We start from the raw sequence: 16,401 nt of genomic DNA, 5'->3' as shown, positions 1-16,401 counted from the left end.
TTCTGCACCCCCACCCTACCTCAGGAGGGCTGGTGACCAGCCCTCAGGGCCAGCTGCCAAACAGGCCCTTTGGCCCATCTTGCCCATGCTGTACTGCTGACCCCTATCACCCTCACTCTTCTGAGGCCAGTGCTCACCCAGTGATGCACCATCAATAACTCACGCTGAGACTTAGGAAGTGAGATATCGGCTTTTATTGACTGAAGAACAACACTACATCCTGGGAAAATGAGGGAGAGCAGCAGACCACAGTCGCCTTTATACAGGGGTCTGTGGGAGGAGCCACAGGAGCAGTCAGCAGGGGTCTGTGGGAGGAGCCACAGGAGGAGTCAGCAGGGGGTCAGTGGGAGGAGCCACAGGAGCAGTCAGCGGGGGTCTGTGGGAGGAGCCACAGGAGCAGTCAGCAGGGGGTCTGTGGGAGGAGCCACAGGAGCAGTCAGCAGGGGGTCAGTGGGAGGAGCCACAGGAGCAGTCAGCGGGGGGGGGTCTGTGGGAGGAGCCACAGGAGCAGTCAGCAGGGGTCTGTGGGAGGGGCCACAGGAGCAGTCAGCAGGGGGTCTGTGGGAGGAGCCACAGGAGCAGTCAGCGGGGGTCTGTGGGAGGAGCCACAGGAGCAGTCAGCAGGGGTCTGTGGGAGGAGCCACAGGAGCAGTCAGCAGGGGTCTGTGGGAGGAGCCACAGGAGCAGTCAGCAGGGGTCTGTGGGAGGAGCCACAGGAGCAGTCAGCAGGGGGTCTGTGGGAGGAGCCACAGGAGCAGTCAGCAGGGGGTCTGTGGGAGGAGCCACAGGAGCAGTCAGCGGGGGTCTGTGGGAGCAGTCAGCAGGGGTCTGTGGGAGGAGCCACAGGAGCAGTCAGCGGGGGTCTGTGGGAGCAGTCAGCGGGGGTCTGTGGGAGCAGTCAGCAGGGGTCAGTGGGAGGAGCCACAGGAGCAGTCAGCGGGGGTCTGTGGGAGGAGCCACAGGAGCAGTCAGCAGGGGTCTGTGGGAGGAGCCACAGGAGCAGTCAGCAGGGGTCTGTGGGAGGAGCCACAGGAGCAGTCAGCAGGGGGTCTGTGGGAGGAGCCACAGGAGCAGTCAGCGGGGGTCTGTGGGAGCAGTCAGCAGGGGTCTGTGGGAGGAGCCACAGGAGCAGTCAGCGGGGGTCTGTGGGAGCAGTCAGCGGGGGTCTGTGGGAGCAGTCAGCAGGGGTCAGTGGGAGGAGCCACAGGAGCAGTCAGCGGGGGTCTGTGGGAGGAGCCACAGGAGCAGTCAGCAGGGGTCTGTGGGAGGAGCCACAGGAGCAGTCAGCAGGGGTCTGTGGGAGGAGCCACAGGAGCAGTCAGCGGGGGTCTGTGGGAGGAGCCACAGGAGCAGTCAGCAGGGGGTCTGTGGGAGGAGCCACAGGAGCAGTCAGCAGGGGGTCTGTGGGAGGAGCCACAGGAGCAGTCAGCAGGGGGTCTGTGGGAGGAGCCACAGGAGCAGTCAGCAGGGGTCTGTGGGAGGAGCCACAGGAGCAGTCAGCAGGGGGTCTGTGGGAGGAGCCACAGGAGCAGTCAGCAGGGGTCTGTGGGAGGGGCCACAGGAGCAGTCAGCAGGGGGTCTGTGGGAGGAGCCACAGGAGCAGTCAGCAGGGGTCTGTGGGAGGAGCCACAGGAGCAGTCAGCAGGGGTCTGTGGGAGGAGCCACAGGAGCAGTCAGCAGGGGGGGGGTCTGTGGGAGGAGCCACAGGAGCAGTCAGCAGGGGTCTGTGGGAGGAGCCACAGGAGCAGTCAGCAGGGGTCAGTGGGAGGAGCCACAGGAGCAGTCAGCGGGGGGGGGGGTCTGTGGGAGGAGCCACAGGAGCAGGGGGGTCTGTGGGAGGAGCCACAGGAGCAGTCAGCAGGGGTCAGTGGGAGGAGCCACAGGAGCAGTCAGCGGGGGGGGGGGTCTGTGGGAGGAGCCACAGGAGCAGGGGGTCTGTGGGAGGAGCCACAGGAGCAGTCAGCAGGGGTCTGTGGGAGGAGCCACAGGAGCAGTCAGCGGGGGGGGGGTCTGTGGGAGGAGCCACAGGAGCAGGGGGTCTGTGGGAGGAGCCACAGGAGCAGTCAGACAGGGGGTCTGTGGGAGGAGCCACAGGAGCAGTCAGCAGGGGTCTGTGGGAGGAGCCACAGGAGCAGTCAGCAGGGGTCTGTGGGAGGAGTCACAGGAGCAGTCAGCAGGGGGTCAGTGGGAGGAGCCACAGGAGCAGTCAGCAGGGGTCTGTGGGAGGAGCCACAGGAGCAGTCAGCAGGGGTCTGTGGGAGGAGTCACAGGAGCAGTCAGCAGGGGGTCAGTGGGAGGAGCCACAGGAGCAGTCAGCAGGGGTCTGTGGGAGGAGTCAGCAGGGGGTCAGTGGGAGGAGCCACAGGAGCAGTCAGCAGGGGGTCTGTGGGAGGAGCCACAGGAGCAGTCAGCAGGGGTCAGTGGGAGGAGCCACAGGAGCAGTCAGCAGGGGTCTGTGGGAGGAGCCACAGGAGCAGTCAGCAGGGGTCTGTGGGAGGAGTCACAGGAGCAGTCAGCAGGGGGTCTGTGGGAGGAGCCACAGGAGCAGTCAGCAGGGGTCTGTGGGAGGAGCCACAGGAGCAGGGGGTCAGTGGGAGGAGCCACAGGAGCAGTCAGCAGGGGGTCTGTGGGAGGAGCCACAGGAGCAGTCAGCAGGGGGTCAGTGGGAGGAGCCACAGGAGCAGTCAGCAGGGGGTCTGTGGGAGGAGCCACAGGAGCAGTCAGCAGGGGTCAGTGGGAGGAGCCACAGGAGCAGTCAGCAGGGGTCTGTGGGAGGAGCCACAGGAGCAGTCAGCAGGGGGTCTGTGGGAGGAGCCACAGGAGCAGTCAGCAGGGGGTCTGTGGGAGGAGCCACAGGAGCAGTCAGCAGGGGGTATGTGGGAGGAGCCACAGGAGCAGTCAGCAGGGGGTCTGTGGGAGGAGCCACAGGAGCAGTCAGCAGGGGGTCTGTGGGAGGAGCCACAGGAGCAGGGGTCAGTGTGGGAGCCACAGGAGCAGTCAGCAGGGGGTCTGTGGGAGGAGCCACAGGAGCAGTCAGCAGGGTCTGTGGGAGGGGCCACAGGAGCAGTCAGCAGGGGGTCTGTGGGAGGAGCCACAGGAGCAGTCAGAAGGGGGTCTGTGGGAGGAGCCACAGGAGCAGTCAGCAGGGGGTCTGTGGGAGGAGCCACAGGAGCAGTCAGCAGGGGGTCTGTGGGAGGAGCCACAGGAGCAGTCAGAAGGGGGTCTGTGGGAGGAGCCACAGGAGCAGTCAGCAGGGGGTCTGTGGGAGGAGCCACAGGAGCAGTCAGCAGGGGGTCTGTGGGAGGAGCCACAGGAGGAGTCAGCAGGGGTCAGTGGGAGGAGCCACAGGAGCAGTCAGCAGGGGGTCTGTGGGAGGGGCCACAGGAGCAGTCAGCAGGGGGTCTGTGGGAGGAGCCACAGGAGCTGTCAGCAGGGGTCTGTGGGAGGAGCCACAGGATCAGTCAGCAGGGGGTCTGTGGGAGGAGCCACAGGAGCAGTCAGCGGGGGGTCTGTGGGAGGAGCCACAGGAGCAGTCAGCGGGGGTCTGTGGGAGGAGCCACAGGAGCAGTCAGCAGGGGGTCAGTGGGAGGAGCCACAGGAGCAGTCAGCAGGGGTCTGTGGGAGGAGTCAGCAGGGGTCTGTGGGAGGAGCCACAGGAGCAGTCAGCAGGGGTCTGTGGGAGGAGTCAGCAGGGGTCTGTGGGAGGAGCCACAGGAGCAGTCAGCAGGGGGTCTGTGGGAGGAGCCACAGGATCAGTCAGCAGGGGGTCTGTGGGAGGAGCCACAGGATCAGTCAGCAGGGGGTCTGTGGGAGGAGCCACAGGAGCAGTCAGCAGGGGTCTGTGGGAGGAGCCACAGGATCAGTCAGCAGGGGGTCTGTGGGAGGAGCCACAGGAGCAGTCAGCGGGGGGTCTGTGGGAGGAGCCACAGGAGCAGTCAGCGGGGGGTCTGTGGGAGGAGCCACAGGAGCAGTCAGCAGGGGTCTGTGGGAGGAGTCAGCAGGGGTCTGTGGGAGGAGCCACAGGAGCAGTCAGCAGGGGGTCAGTGGGAGGAGCCACAGGAGCAGGGGGTCTGTGGGAGGAGCCACAGGAGCAGTCAGCAGGGGGTCAGTGGGAGGAGCCACAGGAGCAGGGGGTCAGTGGGAGGAGCCACAGGAGCAGTCAGCAGGGGGTCTGTGGGAGGAGCCACAGGAGCAGTCAGCAGGGGGTCAGTGGGAGGAGCCACAGGAGCAGGGGGTCAGTGGGAGGAGCCACAGGAGCAGTCAGCAGGGGGTCTGTGGGAGGAGCCACAGGAGCAGTCAGCAGGGGTCTGTGGGAGGAGCCACAGGAGCAGTCAGCAGGGGGTCAGTGGGAGGAGCCACAGGAGCAGTCAGCAGGGGGTCTGTGGGAGGAGCCACAGGAGCAGTCAGCAGGGGTCTGTGGGAGGAGCCACAGGAGCAGTCAGCAGGGGGTCTGTGGGAGGAGCCACAGGAGCAGTCAGCAGGGGTCTGTGGGAGGAGCCACAGGAGCAGTCAGCAGGGGTCTGTGGGAGGAGCCACAGGAGCAGTCAGCAGGGGTCTGTGGGAGGAGCCACAGGAGCAGTCAGCAGGGGGTCTGTGGGAGGAGCCACAGGAGCAGTCAGCAGGGGGTCTGTGGGAGGAGCCACAGGAGCAGTCAGCAGGGGGTCTGTGGGAGGAGCCACAGGAGCAGTCAGCAGGGGTCTGTGGGAGGAGCCACAGGAGCAGTCAACAGGGGTCTGTGGGAGGAGCCACAGGAGCAGGGGTTCTGTGGGAGGAGCCACAGGAGCAGTCAGCAGGGGGTCTGTGGGAGGAGCCACAGGAGCAGTCAGCAGGGGTCTGTGGGAGGAGCCACAGGAGCAGTCAGCAGGGGTCTGTGGGAGGAGCTACAGGAGGAGTCAGACAGGTATATCTAGTTCACCACACCCAGATGCATTGTAAATGTGTCGGGAGGGGGGGGGGTTGAGTGGTTTGTGCTCCCACGCTCCCCCAGGAACCACATTCCAGGCTCTGCTCTCTGTGGGGGAAGCTCCCCCCACAAACATTGCCTCACCTTCAACCCTCCTGACTTATAATCAGAATCAGGCTCATTATCACTGAAGAATATTGAGAAATGTTTTGTAGCAACAGTGCAGAGCAAAACATAAAATAAATTACTATTAAGTCACGAGAAGAAAAATGAGGCGAGGTCTCATTGAAAGGAGGTGGTAGAGTGGGTGTGGGGAGGATCTTTCCAGTCGTGGGAGAGGCGAGGACCAGAGGACACTGCCTCAGAATAGAAGGACGTCCTTTTAGAAAAGAAGTAAGCAGAAGTTCCTTTTACCAGGTGGCGAACATGCGGAATTCATTGCCGCGGACGGCTGTGGATGTCATTGGGTATATTTAAGATAGTGGTTAATAGGTTCCTGATTAGTAAGAGCGCCAAAGGTTACAGTGAGGAAGCGGAACGGGGTAGTGAGGGAAAATAAATCAGCCGTGATGGAGTGGCAGAGCAGACGCGACGAGTCTAATTCTCCTCCTATGCCTTATGGCCTTATCGTCCAAGAAATAAAAATATTAAAGTGCAGAAGAGGAACTATGAGTTAGTGTTCATGGGTTCCTAGACCGTTCAGAAATCTGATTTCAGAGGGGAGAAAAGCTGATCCTAAAACAGTGAGAGTGAATCTCCGGGCTCCGGTACCTCACCTTAGAAAATAAGTTCTGACCTGTTGAGTTCTTCAGGCATTCTGTGTGTTTATTGCTCTGGAGTTCCAACATCTGAAGGATCTCTCGTGTTAAAGGAGTTCCTACTTCCTCATACCTTGTGGTTTTCTAAACCTCCTTCGCTGCAGGGTAAACAGTCATTATCACCCAAGCACCCCACAAGAGATTCTGCAGATGCTGGACAGACAGAAAGCAGGCTAGACAGCAGGTTAGACAGCAGGCTAGACAGCAGGTTAGACAGCAGGCTAGACAGCAGGCTAGACAGCAGGTTAGACAGCAGGCTAGACAGCAGGTTAGACAGCAGGTTAGACAGCAGGCTAGACAGCAGGCTAGACAGCAGGTTAGACAGCAGGCTAGACAGCAGGTTAGACAGCAGGTTAGACAGCAGGTTAGACAGCAGGTTAGACAGCAGGCTAGACAGCAGGCCAGACAGCAGGTTAGACAGCAGGTTAGACAGCAGGCTAGACAGCAGGTTAGACAGCAGGTTAGACAGCAGGCTAGACAGCAGGCTAGACAGCAGGTTAGACAGCAGGCTAGACAGCAGGCTAGACAGCACCTACGGAGGGGAATACGAGCAGCCAACGCTTCATCAGTGCTGGAAATGAAGGGGGAAGAGGGCACAATAAGGAAATGGTGGGTGGGGTGGGGGGGGAAGGGGAGAAAAATCACCTCTGCACTCTCTCCAGTGAAACCACATCCTCCCTGTAGCACGGTGACCAGGCTGGTGTGGTCACACCAGAGCTTTGCAAAGTTGTAACACAACGTCCCAATTTTTATACTCTACGCCATGGCAGAAATAGACCAGTGTCCCATTTGCTTGTTTCGACTCCTCACCTACCTGCGCTGCCTCTCTCTGTGGCCTGTGCCCCAGGGTCCCTCCACCCATCAGCACTCCCTGGGGTCCCATCTTTAACTGCCATCCCATTGCATCGTAGCCAGGTGTGGACTCTGCAATGCACAGCACCACAAGAGATCGCATCATCTGCAGATTTACTGATCATGACACCCAACGTTCACATCCAGTGTGAATCACTCACAGCCTGGGTGTCAGCAACAATGCCTGTGGCACAGCACAGGTCGCTGAGTCATACAAAAATAGAGCACAGGAACAGGCCCTTCGGCCCATCTAGTCCATGCTGAACTACTCCCATCAACCTACACTGGGACCAGAGTCCTCCATAACCCTACCATCCGTGTACCTATCCAAACTTCTCTCAGACGTTGAAATCGACCTCACGTCCACCACATGTGCTGGCAGCTCGTTCCACACCCTCACCACCCTCTCAGACTCACAGGCTGAAAAGTAGCCCTCATTACTCTGGTTTAGTCTGTGTCTAACCTGTCTAACTCCCTGACCCTGTCCCTGGGAGTGTGTGACGGGACGGTGTGGAGGGAGCCTCACCCTGTGTCTGACCCTGTCCCTGGGAGTGTGTGACGGGACGGTGTGGAGGGAGCCTCACCCTGTGTCTGACCCTGTCCCTGGGAGTGTGTGATGGGACGGTGTGGAGGGAGCCTCACCCTGTGTCTGACCCTGTCCCTGGGAGTGTGTGACGGGACGGTGTGGAGGGAGCCTCACCCTGTGTCTGACCCTGTCCCTGGGAGTGTGTGACGGGACGGTGTGGAGGGAGCCTCACCCTGTGTCTGACCCTGTCCCTGGGAGTGTGTGACGGGACGGTGTGGAGGGAGTGTGTGACGGGACGGTGTGGAGGGAGCCTCACCCTGTGTCTGACCCTGTCCCTGGGAGTGTGTGACGGGACGGTGTGGAGGGAGCCTCACCCTGTGTCTGACCCTGTCCCTGGGAGTGTGTGACGGGACGGTGTGGAGGGAGCCTCACCCTGTGTCTGACCCTGTCCCTGGGAGTGTGTGACGGGACGGTGTGGAGGGAGTGTGTGACGGGACGGTGTGGAGGGAGCCTCACCCTGTGTCTGACCCTGTCCCTGGGAGTGTGTGACGGGACGGTGTGGAGGGAGCCTCACCCTGTCCCTGGGAGTGTGTGACGGGACGGTGTGGAGGGAGCCTCACCCTGTCCCTGGGAGTGTGTGATGGGACGGTGTGGAGGGAGCCTCACCCTGTGTCTGACCCTGTCCCCGGGAGTGTGTGACAGGACGGTGTGGAGGGAGCCTCACCCTGTGTCTGACCCTGTCCCTGGGAGTGTGTGACGGGACGGTGTGGAGGGAGCCTCACCCTGTGTCTGACCCTGTCCCTGGGAGTGTGTGACGGGACGGTGTGGAGGGAGCCTCACCCTGTGTCTGACCCTGTCCCTGGGAGTGTGTGACGGGACGGTGTGGAGGGAGCCTCACCCTGTCCCTGGGAGTGTGTGACGGGACGGTGTGGAGGGAGCCTCACCCTGTCCCTGGGAGTGTGTGATGGGACGGTGTGGAGGGAGCCTCACCCTGTGTCTGACCCTGTCCCCGGGAGTGTGTGACAGGACGGTGTGGAGGGAGCCTCACCCTGTGTCTGACCCTGTCTCTGGGTGTGTGTGACGGGACGGTGTGGAGGGAGCCTCACCCTGTGTCTGACCCTGTCCCTGGGAGTGTGTGACGGGACGGTGTGGAGGGAGACTCACCCTGTGTCTGACCCTGTCCCTGGGAGTGTGTGACGGGACGGTGTGGAGGGAGACTCACCCTGTGTCTGACCCTGTCCCCGGGAGTGTGTGACGGGACGGTGTGGAGGGAGACTCACCCTGTGTCTGACCCTGTCCCCGGGAGTGAGTGACGGGACGGTGTGGAGGGAGACTCACCCTGTGTCTGACCCTGTCCCCGGGAGTGTGTGACGGGACGGTGTGGAGGGAGACTCACCCTGTGTCTGACCCTGTCCCCGGGAGTGTGTGACGGGACGGTGTGGAGGGAGCCTCCCCCTGTGTCTGGCCCCACCCCCACCCCTCCGGGTTTGGTGTGTTTCAGCCCCTCAGACCCTCCCCCCCAGCCTGTCCGATCTCCCCTCACGTGACAACCCACCTTTACCAGCTTCTGTTCCGGTAAACCATCCCTGGTGCCCCTCCCCTCAGTGAGGAGACCGACGCTGTCCGCAGTGCTCCTGTTGTGGCCCACGGGTGCACCAGAGAAAGCATCGTAACGGAATCTCGGCTACGGCCCGTGACCGCAGGAAACTGCAGTGCTGTGGACACAGCTCAGCACATCACAGAAACCAGCCACCCCCCCAAAGTCTCTGTGACCCTTCCCGACCCCTCAGAAAGCAGCAAGGACCCATCAATGTGAGAACGGGCCGGAAGTCCGAAGCAACACAAACAAAACTCTGGAGGAACTCAGATGGTCAGGCAGCATCTATGGAAATGAGTAGACAGTCAACGTTTCAGGCCGAGACCCTTCTTCAGGACCGAGGAGGAAGTGGGGAGATGCCAGAGTGAAAAAGGTGGGAAGAGGGGAAGGAGGTTTGCTGGAAGGTGATGGGTGAAGCCAGGTAGGTGGGCAAGATCAAGGTCTGGAGAAGAAGGAATCTGATAGGACCATTGGAGAGAGGGGAGGGGGAGGGGACCCATGTGGAAGGTGAGAATAGGAAGGTGGGGGTTGAAATTTAGTTCACTGGAAGGAGAAATCAATATTCATACCATCAGGTTGGAAGCGTCCCAGAAGGACTATAAGGTGTTTCTGCTCCACCCTGAGGGTGGCCTCATCGCGGCACGAGAGGAGGCCGTGGATCGACAGGTCGGAATGGGAATGGGAATCGGGATTTGCATGTCTGGCTGCCGGGAAGCTCTGCTTGTGGAGGACAGAGCGGAGATGCTCGATGAAGCAGGGTCCTCCTACCCCGGACGTTCTCTCTTCTCTCCCGTTGGGCAGAAGATACAAAAGCATGATTGGGCGTACCACCAGGCTCCGGGACAGCCTCTACCCCTGAGCGAACCCCTGGTGTGATAAGCCTCGTACCCCTGGAGTGATAAGCCTCGTACCCCTGGAGTGATAAGTCGATCGCTCAGTCTACCCTGACACGGCCCTCGTTTCTCTGCCTGCACGTGCATTCTCTGTAATTGCAAAATTATACTCTGCAAATCATAAACACAGGAGATTCTGAAGGTGCTGGAAATCCTGAGAAACACACACAAAACGCTGGAGGAACTGGGCAGGTCAGGCAGCATCTATGGAAATGAATAAACAGTTGGTGTTTCGGGCTAGGACCCTCCTTCAGGGCTTACGTTTAATTCTTTTTTTTCTCCTTACTACCTCAACATTCCTAGGGCTGGAATAATCTGGCTGGGTGGCACTCAAGACAGAAGTTCTTCGCTCTATCTCCTTCTATCGGCTGCAGAGTAGTGTAGTGATTAGCAATACGCTTTACGGTGCAGGAGACCTGGGTTCAATTCCCGCTGCTGCCTGTAAGGAGTTTGAACGTTTTCCCTGTGACCGTGTGGGTTTCCTCCCACAGTCCAAAGACTTCCAGCCTGGTCGGCTAATGGGTGGTTGTAAACTGTCCTGCGATTAGGCTAGTGGGGGACTGCAGGGTGACCTGGCTCGAAGACCTATTCCACGCTGTATTAAAGTGAAATTTTATAAAGTATTCTCGGTACACGGGACAATAGAGCAATTAAGACCATAGGATATGAGCAGAATCAGGCCATTCTGCCCATCGAGTCTGGTCCGCCATTTCACCATGGCAGATCCATCTCGGCCCCAATCTCCTGCCTTCTCCCCGTATCCCTTCACGCCGTGACCAGCCAAGGATCTATTAACTCTGCTTTAAATATACCCAGTGACTTGGTCTCCACAGATGCCTGTGGCAACGAATTCCACATTCTAGCTAGAGAATTCCTCCTCATCTCCATTCTAAATGGCCGCCCCCCTACTCTGAGTCTTACACTCCCCCTCCATGGGGGACACCCTCTCCAAATCTACTCTCTCGCCATTCGATAGGTTAAACCCAGCACCCTGTACAAATATTGCACCACCTTTGACTTTTGTCCCCATTTCTCCTCGCTAAGAACAGCACTCTGCTGCCCTCTCATTTACCCTCTCTACTCGCTTCCTCGTCCTTCGGTCAATCGTGCTCTTGGACGCGTGGGTCTTCATGCGCCTCCGAGCTCTCTCTGCTTACGTACCGCGTGTGTTGATAAGAAAGTGATCGGTGTGAATGGTGTTTGAACAGAGAGGGCGCTGGGGACAGCTGTCGTTCAGGATCGGAGTCTCTGTATGTTCTCCTTCCTTCAGACAGATGAGCCATTGTGTGGGGAGAGGGATGATGTCAGGGGGAAGCCCCGCATTACACGACACTCCCCCCCAGGGGTACCGGCCCCGGCTGCCTGACTCCTCACGGGAGGCAGACAACAGCATCTTTGTTGCCCCTTGGCAGGACGGTGGTGCTTGAGAAGTGGACAAGGGGGAGGGGAAATTCAGGAGGTTGGGATGAGAGGAAGGGAGAGAATGGAGGAGAGATGGAGTGAGGGGACAAGAGAGGGAATGGGGAAGGGAAGGCGGAGAAGGTATTGAAGGAGAGGGAGGGGAGAGGGGGTCAGCTGGAGAGTTAGGGAAGGAGAGGGGGAATGAGCTGAGGAGAAGGAGGAAGGAAAGGGGAAGGCAGAGAGAGGGAAGGGAGAAGGGAGTTGGGGGAATGAGTGCGAAAGGAGATGGCAAGTGAGGGAGGAAGGGGTAGTGTGGGGAGAGTGAGCAAGGAGAAAAGCAGAGTGAAAGAGGGAGGTAGGTGAGGAGAGGGGAGTGTGGAAGGAGAGGGTAGCCTGAAGTGTGGGGAGGGACTGTAGGGGAAGGGATGTGGGGGAGGAAAGGGAGAGTGGTAGTGGGGAGAAGAGAGGGGGATTGGGGGAAGGAGAGGGGAATGAGCAGGGAAGGAGGGAGTGGGGGAAGGAGAGGGGAATGAGCAGGGAAGGAGGAGACGGTAGGAAGGGAAAGGAATTGAGGCGGAGCAAAATGAACAACAGCTGACAGGGAGTCAGCGAGAGAGACGCCACTGAAATGAGGTGTCACAAACAAACACGCTCCATCACACTGATTCCTGATTCCGGGAAAGACTATAAAAACAGCAAAGGACAGAAAGAAACAGAAAACAGGAATATATGGAAAAGATGAGGCAGAGAGGCACTGAGGGACACCGGTCAGTGTACAGATATCCCCCCCCCGAGGGAGAGGGACTGAGGGACACCGGTCAGTGTACAGATATCCCCCCGAGGGAGAGGGACTGAGGGACACCGGTCAGTGTACAGATATCCCCCTGAGGGAGAGGGACTGAGGGACACTGGTCAGTGTACAGATATCCCCCTGAGGGAGAGGGACTGAGGGACACCTGTCAGTGTACAGATATCCCCCCGAGGGAGAGGGACTAAGAGACACCGGTCAGTGTACAGATATCCCCCCGAGGGAGAGGGACTGAGAGACACCGGTCAGTGTACAGATATCCCCCCGAGGGAGAGGGACTGAGAGACACCGGTCAGTGTACAGATATCCCCCCGAGGGAGAGGGACTGAGAGACACCGGTCAGTGTACAGATATCCCCCCGAGGGAGAGGGACTGAGAGACACCGGTCAGTGTACAGATATCCCCCCGAGGGAGAGGGACTGAGGGACATCGGTCAGTGTACAGATATCCCCCCGAGGGAGAGGGACTGAGGGACATCGGTCAGTGTACAGATATCCCCCCGAGGGAGAGGGACTGAGGGACATCGGTCAGTGTACAGATATTCCCCCGAGGGAGAGGGACTGAGGGACACCGGTCAGTGTACAGATATCCCCCCGAGGGAGAAGGATTGAGGGACACTGGTCAGTGTACAGATATCCCCCTGAGGGAGAGGGACTGAGGGACATCAGTCAGTGTACAGATATCCCCCTGAGGGAGAGGGACTGAGGGACACTGGTCAGTGTACAGATATCCCCCTGAGGGAGAGGGACTGAGGGACACTGGTCAGTGTACAGATATCCCCCTGAGGGAGAGGGACTGAGGGACATCAGTCAGTGTACAGATATCCCCCTGAGGGAGAGGGACTGAGGGACACCGGTCAGTGTACAGATATCCCCCCCTGAGGGACACTGGTCAGTGTACAGATATCCCCCTGAGGGAGAGGGACTGAGGGACACTGGTCAGTGTACAGATATCCCCCTGAGGGAGAGGGACTGAGGGACACTGGTCAGTGTACAGATATCCCCCTGAGGGAGAGGGACTGAGGGACATCAGTCAGTGTACAGATATCCCCCTGAGGGAGAGGGACTGAGGGACACCGGTCAGTGTACAAATATCCCGCTGAGGGAGAGGGACTGAGGGACACCGGTCAGTGTACAGATATCCCCCTGAGGGAGAGGGACTGAGAGACACCAGTCAGTGTACAAATATCCCCCTGAGGGAGAGGGACTGAGGGACACCGGTCAGTGTACAAATATCCCCCTGAGGGAGAGGGACAGAGGGACACCGGTCAGTGTACAGATATCCCCCTGAGGGAGAGGGACTGAGGGACACCGGTCAGTGTACAGATATCCCCCTGAGGGAGAGGGACTGAGAGACACCGGTCAGTGTACAGATATCCCCCTGAGGGAGAGGGACTGAGGCACACCGGTCAGTGTACAGATATCCCCCTGAGGGAGAGGGACTGAGGCACACCGGTCAGTGTACAGATATCCCCCTGAGGGAGAGGGACTGAGGGACACCGGTCAGTGTACAGATATCCCCCTGAGGGAGAGGGACTGAGGGACACCGGTCAGTGTACAGATATCCCCCTGAGGGAGAGGGACTGAGGGACACCGGTCAGTGTACAGATATCCCCCTGAGGGAGAGGGACTGAGGGACACCGGTCAGTGTACAGATATCCCCCTGAGGGAGAGGGACTGAGGGACACTGGTCAGTGTACAGATTCACACAACATTGATACAATGTCATACATGTATGTGAAGGTTGGCTTGCGTGACTCAACGATTAAATCTGCCTGCATGGCCTGTGGTGCTGTCTGTGCAGAGAGTGCACGTTCTCCCTGAGACCCTGTCGGTTTCCCTCGGGGGTTCTGTTTGCTTCCCATGTCCCTGAGATGTGTGGCTTGCTGGTTTAATCCCGCCAGTGTGTGAGTGACGGGGAATCGATGGGAGTGTGGGGGAATGGTATGGGATCCTTGTGGAGTCAGTGTAACAGGACAGAATGGACTCAGTGGGCTGAAGGGGCTGTTGTACGCTGTGGGAATCCAGGAGCCAAATATACAGGTACAATTTTACAAATGAAATCGTGGGAGTTAACAAACAGTCTCCCCCCCCCACACACACACACCCATACATATGCACACACATGCAATACATGCACAGACACACACACACACACACACCCATACATATGCACACACACACACCCATACATATGCACACACACACACACACACACACACACACACACACACCCATACATATGCACACACATGCAATACATGCACAGACACACACACACACACACACACACACACACCCATACATATGCACACACACACTCACACACACACACACACACACACACACACACACACACACACACACACACACACACCCCCATACATATGCACACACATGCAATACATGCACAGACACAAATACACTCACACACTGGCATACTCTGTCTCACACATAAGTACAAAATAATTACAAACACAGACACACATGCAAACACACATACTTGCACCATCTCTCTCTTGTGCACACACACTAGCACTCTCTCTCACACACATACACATAGATTCACATACCCACACACACACACACACACACACACACACACACACACACACACGCACACACACACACACACACACAGAGAAACATACAGTATACACACACTGGGATACAGGAACACGAGCAAACTACACGCGTGTACATGTAAATAGGGCACACACACACACACAGCTGTCCCATCCACTCAGGGGACGAGAGACAGAGACGAGCAGTGCAGATCAGTGGGAGAGCCGGGCTGGCGGTGACTGAGTGACAGAGCCCAGGGCGGGGCCGTGCAGATGGAGACAGCTCACAGGGGGCGAAGGGGGAAGCGAAAGGGGTCGGGCACCTCAGAGTCAGAGGCTGTGGGGTCAGGGAGAGGCGAGAAAATAAACGGGTGGACTGGGAGGTGCAGGTAATTGGGTGGGAAGAAATGACAAGACGGACGGGGGTGGGTTGAGGGAGACCCGCGGAGAGGGAATGCAGTGGGGGGAGGGAGGGCTGGGGAAGATAGGTAATGGAGGAGGAGAGGGAAGGGTGGAGGAGGAGAGAGGTGGATCGCTTTTCCATCGTTAGACCTGCGGTGAGAGGTTTATTGGAAGAACGTAGGGATAGGGAGAATCGGGGAGGGGGAAAGAGGGGAGAGGGAGGGGGTAATGGGGAGGAGAAGGTGACAGAGAGGGAGCGGGAAGGGGGTGAAAAGACAGGATGGAGCGGCGGGCGAGATTGTGGCGGCAGGAGGGAGCCGCCCGCCGGTACAAGGTGCCCGGGATGGATGATGCAGACGATTGGGGACCGGCGCACATCGGCGGGATGAGGTACCTGCGGTGTCCCGGTGTCCTGTCGCTGTGGCTGCGGGTGTCGCTGTGGCTGTCAGCGAGGGGACGAGGCGGGTACCGGCTCCCTCAGCTCTCAGCTCGGGTGTGTGTTTGTGTGTCAGTGCTGCAGCTGCGGGAAAGCAGGGGAGGAGTCGAGACATCCCTCCCTCCCTCTCCTATCTCTCATTCCTCCTCTCTCCCCTCTTTCCCCACACTATCTCCCCATCCCTCCCTCCCTCTCCCCTCTATCCCTCCCTCTTCTCTCTCATTCCTCCTCTCTCCCCTCTTTCCCCACACTATCTCCCCATCCCTCCCTCCTCTTCTCTCTCTCCTCTTTCATCCTCCTTTCCCCTCTTTCTCCCCTCTCATTCCTACCTTCCCTTTTCTCTCTCTCTCCCCTACCCTCCCTCTGTTATTCCTCCTCTCATTACCCCTTTCACCCTTTCTCTACCCTACCCCTCCCTCTCTCTCATTCCTCCTCTCTCCTCCTTTTCCCACACTCTCTCCCCGACCCCTCTCTCATTAAACCCCTCTCCCCATCTCTGCCTCTTTCCTTCTCACCCTTTCTACCTCCTCCCCTTCTCCCCCACCCCTTCACATTCCCCTCTTTCCCCCTGTCCCCATCCCCTCTTTCTCTTTTTTATCTCTCTTCCGCTCCCTCCCTCCCCATTCATCCCTCTCTCCTCCCTCATCCTCTCACCCCTCCTTTCTCCTGCTCCCTCTCCCAAGGTGGGGGGGGGGGGGGCTTTGTAGCAGAGCAGCAACGAGCAATGATCTACCCTGGGCAAAGTTACACTGCCTCCTCAACCCCACCCACCCGTGAGCTGCTGCTGGTCCTGGGAGAGAGAGAGAGTCACGGAGAAAGAGGGAGACACAGGGAGAGAGGGAGAGTCACAGGGAGAGTGAGGGAGGGTCACAGGGAGAGAGAGGGAGAGTGAGGGAGGGTCACAGGGAGAGAGGGAGGGTCACGGAGAAAGAGGGAGGGTCACAGGGAGAGAGGGAGAGTCACAGGGAGAGAGGGAGGGTCACAGGGAGAGTGAGGGAGAGTCACAGGGAGAGAGGGAGGGTCACGGAGAAAGAGGGAGGGTCACAGGGAGAGAGGGAGGGTCACAGGGAGAGTGAGGGAGAGTCACAGGGAGAGAGGGAGAGTCACAGGGAGAGTGAGGGAGGGTCACAGGGAGTGAGGGAGAGTCACAGGGAGAGAGGGAGGGTCACAGGGAGAGAGGGAGAGTCACAGGGAGAGTGAGG

The 16,401-nt window shown here is 59.0% G+C and overlaps 1 protein-coding gene across 3 annotated transcripts in view; it reads right to left on the bottom strand.

Moving 5' to 3' along the window:
• The window catches only part of LOC140716337 (tubulin polymerization-promoting protein family member 3-like), a 32,222-nt gene extending 16,882 nt beyond the window's left edge, over positions 1–15,340 (bottom strand). Inside the window, exons 1-2 of one of the 3 annotated variants that reach the window (XM_073028971.1) lie at positions 15,158–15,278; positions 5,680–5,819 (exon numbers count right to left, since the gene is read on the bottom strand). In XM_073028971.1, coding sequence (XP_072885072.1) covers positions 5,680–5,751 — 72 coding nt within the window. In that variant the 5' untranslated portion in view covers positions 5,752–5,819; positions 15,158–15,278. Of the gene's footprint in view, positions 1–5,679; positions 5,820–15,157 lie in introns of all 3 variants that reach the window. The other 2 variants (XM_073028970.1, XM_073028972.1) reach the window with 2 other exon arrangements.
• Positions 15,341–16,401: the final 1,061 nt, after the last annotated feature.

This window comes from Hemitrygon akajei, chromosome 25 (genome assembly GCF_048418815.1).
Source record: "Hemitrygon akajei chromosome 25, sHemAka1.3, whole genome shotgun sequence".
NCBI lineage: Eukaryota > Metazoa > Chordata > Chondrichthyes > Myliobatiformes > Dasyatidae > Hemitrygon > Hemitrygon akajei.
This window is presented reverse-complemented; position numbering and strand designations above follow the sequence as displayed.